General features: G+C 41.5%; 1 protein-coding gene across 4 annotated transcripts in view; it reads right to left on the reverse strand.

Annotated features, from left to right (window-relative positions):
• Hectd2 (HECT domain E3 ubiquitin protein ligase 2) overlaps positions 1-7,677 on the reverse strand; it is a 69,090-nt gene extending 61,413 nt beyond the window's left edge. For 2 of the 4 annotated variants that reach the window (XR_012449694.1, XR_012449693.1), the window contains exon 1: positions 7,483-7,677. Coding sequence is in view for 2 of the 4 variants with exons in the window: in XM_020169990.2 (XP_020025579.2) it covers positions 7,483-7,620 (138 nt within the window). In the remaining 2 variants the exon portion in view is untranslated. The remainder of the gene's footprint in view (positions 1-7,482) is intronic. The other 2 variants (XM_020169990.2, XM_074078783.1) reach the window with 2 other exon arrangements.
• Positions 7,678-9,899: the final 2,222 nt, after the last annotated feature.

Raw genomic sequence — 9,899 nt, forward strand, 5'->3', positions numbered from 1 at the left:
AATTAACACTATAGACGTTAGTCCTGAAGCTCAAAAATTTCAGGGTTCATTTACCACCAGAAAGGCAAGAGGCCATCAGAGATTTTATCCTGATGTGTTATTTTACAACATAGAAAAGATGAAAATGCATCAAGACATTATTCTTGTTCAGCAAAATGCTATTTAATGCTATTTTTATAATGTGTTTTGATATAGTCGTAATTCTTGCTGTTCTTTAATTAAAAAACATCAGAATCAAAACCAAGTTAATTTGAGGTGTATCTTTGATAACTAAACTCAAATTTTAGAACAACTTTTCAATTCAGATGAATTAGTAAAATTTTAATATTTTTTATTTTTAAAAGGCACATTTGATTATATTCATTTCAAAAATATAGATTTTAGCTGTTTATTATACTGTCAAACAGATATCCTCCAAAATACAAATAGCAGCTTAACAACAACTAGTTATTCATCTAAGGCTCATAACATTTTACCACATAAGAAGAACTCCTTCACCCATACAGCCAATTACAATGCTGAGAGAAAAAAAAAAAAACAAAAAAACAAAAAACAGGGGAATCAAAGCTTCCCAGAGCTTTCTCAGCTTCACCCATTACTTCATTCATCCATTGTTGATCTTTCTCTTCTCAACTCTAAAAATAAGGAAGTCAATTTTTAAGCACAATGCCAAAAGAAGCTGCTACTCTGGCAACCTAGAACTCTTTGAAGATATTTCTCTTCAAAACGAAATTCCTATGAATCCAGACTTAGGACAGTCCTGAAGAGTTCAGACAGCACATGACATTTCTTAATTCTGTGCATGGATTGGGAGAGCAATGGGTTGATAAAGGCAATAATATACAGAGAAGGCTATGAGAAAAAGCACCATAGCCATGGGACAGGGCTGGCTGGCTGACTAACAAAAAGCTTTTCAGCTAGAGATCCTGGTTTCTAAATAATACCATCTAACAACTGAGTGCTAACTTTACACAGAACTTTTTCCTAAATTCCTTATGTGTATTAATTTAGTCTTCATATCTATCTTACAAAGTAGGTTCTAATATTCTCCCAATTTTATTGACAGTTACAAATAACAAAGCAGTATCACATTTGACACTTTAAAAGGTTCTCTGATCCACAATTTATGATGACTTTTCTCCAATTGTCAAAAATAATCAAATTATTTGTGCCCTAACATACAAATTAATTATGAATGGGAGGAAGCAGACAAACATATTAAGACTTCTCAACTAAAAAAAAAGTTGACAGACTTTGCGATCAACTTATAGACACTCAGTATACATTTATATAGCTACATCCCTCTTCATTTATCCCTTAAAACACACATTACTTTTTCTTTATCAGATTATTTTACAAAAAATTTAATTAAGTATCTACATCATAACATTAAAACTAAAATGATCAGATGATCCTAGAACACATCTTTCTCTTCCATAGCAGTTCTGCTTCTGGCAATAAAGTTTTAAACAAATTTGTTGTTGGACCACATCTTTTCTTATGATCACAGATATTCTGAACATTAGCATGGGTTTTTGATTGAGAAACATCTCAATTATAAACCAATCTCTGTCCTTCAGTAGCTATTTTACTTTGGCAAGTTACATATAATGTGTCACTCAGAATCCTCTTCTATAAAATGGGAATAACTTCCTCACAGAATTGTGTGATTGGTGGTGGTGGTGGTGTAACTGACTATATGACAGAATACATGGAAAATGCTCAGGACAGAGCAGGGACTCAACAGCTATTATTTATTACTACACATATACACATGTAAGATGTACTTTTGAAAATATGCAGTTATATTAAATTACTTAAAACATGCTCATCATCATAATGGTTTACTCTCCCACCTCAACTCTTGTTTAGGATAAAACAGACAAAGGACAAAAGGTTTTCCATGTGGGGGGAAGGTGGCCCAAACAATCTATATACATGTGAGTAAATGTAAAAACGATAAAATACAAAAATTAAAAATTAAAAAAGATTTTCCATATATAAGATTGTTCCAAACACCTAGGTAGGCAGGGTTTAGGTAAGTTTATACACACACACAAATTTGAAATGCTACTGGCTAGACTACCTTGTTATATATTTTTCCTGAGAGACCTTTTATAGAAAGCTTAAGTCCTTTTTCTTTAGCAATCTTCTTTCTCCTTTACTGCTATAATTAGGTTTCCTATCATGTGGATTCTTCTATCACTTACAGGGACTCTACTCTAGTGGATATACTCATCACCACAGACATAAACTACAAAGCTTCTTCCTTCACTTTCTTCCTATTCCATTTGTCAAGGAATACCAGTGGCTCCCTATTAACCACAGGGTGGGAAGGCCAAACTTCTCTGCCTAGTGAACTGGCTCCAGCCCCAATGCAATCTTACTTACCTCCCAAAGGTTCCCAGAACACTTCCACTGTGCTAGCTTTATTGCTCCCTGATTTTTTCCCTTTTAGGTCTGCTCTTGTAGTTTTCCCCACTGGATGACTTTGCCCACTTTCTTTTGCCCATCCAAATCCTATGTCCCTAATGGTCAGCCAATTTAAATAATTATTACCTTTACTGCAAGGCCTTTCTTCACCCTTCTGGGCACACTGATCCCCTTTCGCTAAGCTCCAATACTATACACCATTTCTGTAGCTCACTGTGGCTTTTATATATTGCTTTGCTTTTCATGCATTAGTCCTGCATACCCTGAGATGGGGATTTATAAAACCTTGTTTTTGTGTTTTCTGCAGAATCTAGGGCAAAACTAATCATAATAGATGTTCAATAGTTAGTAGTTACATTTTGGTAACTGCTCCATCAAACCCATTTATTTATATACACCTGACATAAAGTATATAGATTTCTCATTCTCGTTACAGATGTCTCATTAAATCCTTCCCATATGGTTTCCCTCAAACTGTTCTCTTCATCTTCTACCTATTTGACATGTTTCCTCACCTCCTATTTGTGCACAAACTTCTCTTTAAAATTCTAAAATGAGGCTGGGGATGTAATTCAGTGGTAGAATGCAAAGTCCTGGTTTCTATTCTCAGCACCATACATACAACAAACACACAAGAAAATTCTAAACTGATTTCTTCCTTTTCCCCTCACCTCCCTGACCTACATAAAATCTAGCTCTTTCTTGAACCTACTTCATCCCTTGGTACTCTATTCCATGGAGAATCTCCCTTTTCCTGTTCACCTGATTAAATAGTAAAGTAAGTAGTCAGACTCATCCTCACTTGCCACTGTTAATTTTGCCCCTCCTTTGAGCATTCCTACCATTTGTACTTACATCAGCAACTACTTTATCTCCCCTCCTCTCCTTCAAATTCTTCGTTCTCTTGACTCTCCACTGTGGAGCTGCATTCCCTCTCCACAGCAGCAACACAGAAATCTCAAACACTGGTAGCCTTTGAGGGCTCCAGCTATAGCTTCTTGAGCATCTCTAACTAAAACCACTTTAAAGCCATTTCTTTCAATTCCCAAACATGCCTTATTCATTTAATACATCCCTTTTACCAGGCTTTTTCAAAAGCTACTCCATGAACTAAGCAGACCTTGGATGGGGGCTGATCATTAAAAATGCAGATTCCTGGGTCTTGCCCATAGCTTCTAATTCAGTAGAGACAGAATTTTCAATCTTAGCTATACCAGGGAATTTTTAAAAAATTTAAAAAGATGCCTGAGCTCCATTTCCTGCATTTGGGCCTGGATAATGATATTTTCAAAAGTTCCCAGGTGATTCTACCATGATCAAAGGTTGTAAACTGGTGCCCTAGGGTAAGATACGGGAATAAGGACCTTAGCATGCCACCAAAAGAACTCTCTGGTCAGTCAGGTTTGATACCATTGTATTAGGAACCTCCTGGTTAGAAATGGACTTCCTTCACATTTAGGTGGTTTTAGGATACATCAGTCCAGGGCTGCACTTTCCAGCATTCTCTCTCCCACTCCTACACCTTCTTTAAACCTCCAGGACACAGTTTAAACTCTAACTTGTGCTAGGATCATCATAGTCAGGCCTCCTTTTTTAATCTTAGTGAGCTGTCACTCTAAGTTGTTTCCACAATCTCATAGACAATGAGAGTGGTACAGTAACTTTGTGAAAAGCCACTATTATAGGGCAACTTGAATTGAGTCATAAACTCACCCTAGAGAGACAGAGTCATTACCTGGACAAAACAGAGGAATCACTAAAATGGCTGAAAGAAAAAGTGATACATGGCAATTAGGGTCCTAAACACTACTTAATACAGGAGCTCTGTTTAATACAGAAGGAGTCTGAAAAACAGTTGAACAGGCCACAAACTGCCTTTCTCAGCCCACTCAATCCCATCAAGTAACTAACCTGTCCCCAACACAAAAAGGCCTCCCCAACTCACTGGTAAACTCAGTGACCATCTCAGTTCTCCTAGGTTTCTTGCCCTTTAGAAGAACCAAGCACATATTTTATTTTTTTTATTTATTTTTTTATTATTCATATGTGCATACAAGGCTTGGTTCATTTCTCCCCCCTGCCCCCGCCCCCTCCCTTACCACCCACTCTGCCCCCTCCCGCTCCCCCCCCTCAATACCCAGCAGAAACTATTTTGCCCTTATCTCTAATTTTGTTGTAGAGAGAGTATAAGCAATAATAGGAAGGAACAAGGGTTTTTGCTGGTTGAGATAAGGATAGCTATACAGGGCATTGACTCACATTGATTTCCTGTGCATGTGTGTTACCTTCTAGGTTAATTCTTTTTGATCTAACCTTTTCTCTAGTTCCTGTTCCCCTTTTCCTATTGGCCTCAGTTGCTTTAAGGTATCTGCTTTAGTTTCTCTGCATTAAGGGCAACAAATGCTAGCTAGTTTTTTAGGTGTCTTACCTATCCTCACCCCTCCCTTGTGTGCTCTTGCTTTTATCATGTGCTCATAGTCCAATCCCCTTGTTGTGTTTGCCCTTGATCTAATGTCCACATATGAGGGAGAACATACGATTTTTGGTTTTTTGAGCCAGGCTAACCTCACTCAGAATGATGTTCTCCAATTCCATCCATTTACCAGCGAATGATAACATTTCGTTCTTCTTCATGGCTGCATAAAATTCCATTGTGTATAGATACCACATTTTTTTAATCCATTCGTCAGTGCTGGGGCATCTTGGCTGTTTCCATAACTTGGCTATTGTGAATAGTGCCGCAATAAACATGGATGTGCAGGTGCCTCTTGAGTAACAGTCTTTTGGGTATATCCCCAAGAGTGGTATTGCTGGATCAAATGGTAGATCGATGTCTAGCTTTTTAAGTAGCCTCCAAATTTTTTTCCGGAGTGGTTGTACTAGTCTACATTCCCACCAACAGTGTAAGAGGGTTCCTTTTTCCCCGCATCCTCGCCAACACCTGTTGTTGGTGGTGTTGCTGATGATGGCTATTCTAACAGGGGTGAGGTGGAATCTTAGTGTGGTTTTAATTTGAAGCACATATTTTCTTGACAGGCTTTTCACAGCTCTGAAATGCTTTCTCTCTCTCTGATAAATATATGTACGTATATGCTGACAAAAATTCTGTCATAAATTCTGTTATTTTTAAAAGCATCATTAAATAGACCAATAGCACCAATGCTGAAAGACCATATTAAAGCACCAGAAACTGCCTTCAGGACCTCAAGTTTTTCTATTCATTATTGCCTTCTATTCCAACTGTCTCTTCAAATTTTAATATGAGAGTTTAAAAAAAAAAAAACAAACTTTTTTGAACTCTATTCTTTTTGACTAAAGTATAAGCCCACAATCCTTTATTTACAATTCCAAAGTCCTACAAATTCTGAAGCAGAAATGTTTTTGTAACTTATTCAGTAGCAAAAACATGAATCTAACCTGAAATGACATGAGGCTGACTTTATCCCATTTAGCAGAACACACATGTATTGCTCTGCATCTTAAAATATACTTGATTATAGGGCCAGGACCTCACTGTGGGTATATAAATGGTATATGTACCAAATTACCTTAAAAAATCTAAAAAATTAGAAAGCCCCATGCGTTTCAGGTAACAGATGTTAGACCGGCATCCACACTGTATCAACTTCTGCAAATTTTTATTCAAACCAATCATTTCAATTACACACTGAGATACATAGGTTTTGGGAAGGTGCCTCAGAAATTAAACCCATTCATGTAATTGTTTCTATAAGCAGATGCATTTATTGCTTTAAACAGTCACCTTAGCAATGAACTGTTAGTACACCATGTGTGGGATGAGAACTTCCTATACAAGCTCTGAAAACCTAGGGGACCAACAGCAGGAACCAGGTCTACAGCAGGTGGGTACCAAATTCCTGCAAAGCTTTTCCCGGGGTAATCTCTAACCTCAGCTCCTTTACCCATCAATTGTGGTTACACTTTCAAACGGGTGCCATCACCGCCCCCAATTTGCTGAACTGATTAAATAATATAAAGGAGTTGTTTCAACAATTTCCAGTTATCACAGGCCTTAAACATTTTTGAAAAACCTACCAAATCAAAACATTATCCACATACTAATGCTTTAAAGAGGAGTGAGCTATTTTAATCAGTTCTTAGTCATTTAAGAGGGAGGTTTTAAGAAATTGAGTGCAAGTAGGAATTTAAAAAAAGGTATAATATTCCCTAAACTTTTACTATTTTGTCACGCACAGCTGCATGACGAGTTACAGCAAACTTTCAAAAAGTATTTAAATATTATGTCAAATGAAGAAAATCTCAAAATCAGAGGTTAATATTTTTTAAATTGTGTTCCAAAGTAACCAGAGTCACAACCACCAGTACAAATGGGGAAAGGGAAGGAGGGGACTGTCCCATGACATCATCTGGCAATATGTATTTGTTATTTTTTTACAATTTGATTTTTTTTTTATTATTCATATGTGCATACAAGGCTTGGGTCATTTCTCCCCCCTGCTGAGAGCGTCTTCCAGATAAACCTTCCAAAATCCATCAGGAAAATCATCCCTGTCAAGCCTAGGTAACCTGAGTTTCAATCAAAGGTTCAAAAAGCCACCCTCCCTTGGGTCACACGTCTGCATCACAGGAAAAATAAAACCATCACCGATGCATCTGCCTCCCACTACGCTGACGGCAACGTTAAGGTCACAATCAAGTGTGAAGGGGGAAGGGGAAGGGAAGCCAAGAAAGAGCGGAACCTCCGCGCCTGCAAGGCAGACAGGCGCCTCCGTGGAAAAACCACCCGCGCCTGCCTAACGGCGTGCGTCCAACACAGGACGCCGGCTCCAGGGCGCAGGTCGCGCCTTAGACAAAGTGAGGGGCAAACCCGACGAGACCACCGACACGTCCCGCGGAACCCGCCGCCCCTACCGTTCCCGGAGCGTGGAAGGTGCGGCTCGCGGGGTGCTCGGAGCGATCCACGGGGCACCGCGCTCTCGTTTCGGCCTCGGGCACCCGGACACCTTCCCTCCATCCCTCCCGACGCCCGCCGTCGGAGCTCCCCGCGGCCCCCCGCTCCGCACCTACCGCGGTCGCGCTGGCGCCGGCCGACACGATGGGCGGCAGCTTCTCGCGCTCCGGCTCTTTCCCTTTCTTGTCCTCCGGGGCGGCCGCCGCCACCGCCGGCGGCGCGGCGGGAGAGGGTTCCTGACCCGCCTCACTCATGTCGGGTCGGGCGGCAGGAGCGCGAGGCGGCGGTGGCGGCGGCGGCGGCGGCGGCCGGACGGCTGCTGGGGCTGGCGCTGCTGCTGTGCTGACCGCGAGAGGGCTCTGGGCGGCCGCTTCCAACCGCCGCCGCCGCCGCCGCCGCCGCTCCGCGCGCGCTCCCGCCGCCGCGCGCCCCGCCTGCCGCCCCCGCGTGCGTCCTGTTCGCGGACTGGGCCGTGCGCCGCTCTTGCCGCTGTCTTGTCCCGGGCCTCGGGTCCCAGCCCTCCAGCTCGCTGTCCCCCCCGGGGTCAGGGGCTCCGGCCGCAGCCACCTCGTCAATCCCGAGGGCTCGGAGAGGATGCCCCCGCGGTGCGCGGCCGGTCGCCATGTTGTTTGCAGACTGTCGCTTGAGATGATGACGAGGGCTTGGATTCGGGGGCAACAAGGCGAGGCCTACAAAGGGTCGGGTGGGGATACGGAGTGCAGAGGTGGCGTGTATAGGGTGGGGCGGATGCCCTGGCCTGAGGGTGGGCGCAGGGCTGGTGGCCTTTGTCTCCCCGGTACCCACAAAACTGCCCTGCTTGGGGTCGCTGGCTGCTCTTTTTTTCCCTGCCCTCTATCCTGCCCGCCGTCTTGGGGACACAGCCTTTCCCTTCTAGGTCCTCTAATGGCCTCCACCTACGAAGGAAAAGCTGGGGTGTGGAGGAGAGGGCGATTTCGTGCCCCCACCCCCACGCACACACATAATAGGGCAGGACAGCTAGGCCACATTTTCCATTTCGGTTCCTCTTGTCCCTATTGGCTGCCAAATCCGCCTCGCTCTTCCCGTTCCCATGCGCCTACATTTCGCTCTCTTCCCCCATCCCTGTGCTGCCTCCTATCCCTGTTCCCTTCCGTTTATAAGTTACAGATGGACATACCCAAACTCTGCTGCATAATCCTTAATAGCAGATCACTATAAAATATGACTAAGAACAATTTTCATCATGATATTAAAATATCCCCCACCTCCACCGCCAGAATACGTAGACAAGTAGGCAATTTCCTTTCCTTTCTCCTCGCCCCCTCTTCCTTTTCTCAGTCTACTGGAGTGGCAGAGACACCTGCTGATCCAAGGGAAGGGAGAGAGTAAGAAGGCACTGTGCCGCTTATTTAAAATAGAGAATTTCTCGACATTCATTCAGGTCTTCGGGTTTTTAGGTGAGGCTTTATTAGTTTGTTCTGATCCAAGATACTCTGTTCCAAATACAAAAACCAAAAATACCTCTGAAACCCAAAGATGATTTCGGGGTATCTGTTGTTTTACATAATTCGGAGTTGTTAGTACAACTAACACCTAGTTACAGTTCTTTATGAGATGGGGTTTGATTTTGATGCAGGTTCTTCAAACCCGGAATTTGTAACAAGCAGATATGAAGCAAGTAATATAAGGATTATGATAGCTAGTATTCTGTATTGCCTTCAGAATGATACATTCTGACGTTCATTTGTAAGGGAAGGTTTTTTGGTTTTAATATAGTTGATGTTACCACCTACTTCCTTGTTAGTTAATGGAATAAATGTCATATATTTAACAAAAAGTATTTTAGTACTAATTATCTTTGAACAGAAATGATGTATACAGACATTAGTTTGGAACATCCTCCTTTCTTTTTCTTTTTTTTTTTGCCCTGAATTCTTTTTTCAGAATATATATTCCATGGAGAGAAGCATACTATTATTTTCTACTTTTAGCAGGTCATCATGCTGATCGTTGGTAAAGCAACTCAATGTCAAAGCGTGAAGCCTTTGTTTGAAATACAATTCAAGATATTTGTGCTGCTAAGTCTAGGTTGGTACAACTAATACTAGGGGGAAAATATTCTCTCCTGTTATTTCCAACTGGATTTAGTGACTTGCTCTAAAAATGCTTGGATCAGAAACCACTTGGATTACATGCCTTATGCTTTTACTTTTCAAGTGTGAGACTAAATAAAAGTTGTCTGTAGATGTAGTCACATTCAAATAGAATAAAATGCTTAAATATTGGCAAAACAAAGCAAGTCAGAAATGTTAATTTCTGCTACTGCACCAAAGTAGATAACACAATTCAAACAAGTCCACTGATTAATTCATCTGTGAGTTCTATATCAAAACTAATTAATTTGTCAGTGTTTGTTTTTACTTCCTATTGAGTATATTGCTGTCAAGTGACCACCCATTTCCTCTTTTGTACAAGCTCCAAGATGGAGAGTTGGAGTGATAGCTTTGGGGCAATTTGTGAGTTTGAAAGAAAGACATTCCCAACTGCTATCTAC

The sequence above is a fragment of the Castor canadensis genome, chromosome 7, assembly GCF_047511655.1.
Source record: "Castor canadensis chromosome 7, mCasCan1.hap1v2, whole genome shotgun sequence".
Classification (NCBI taxonomy): domain Eukaryota; kingdom Metazoa; phylum Chordata; class Mammalia; order Rodentia; family Castoridae; genus Castor; species Castor canadensis.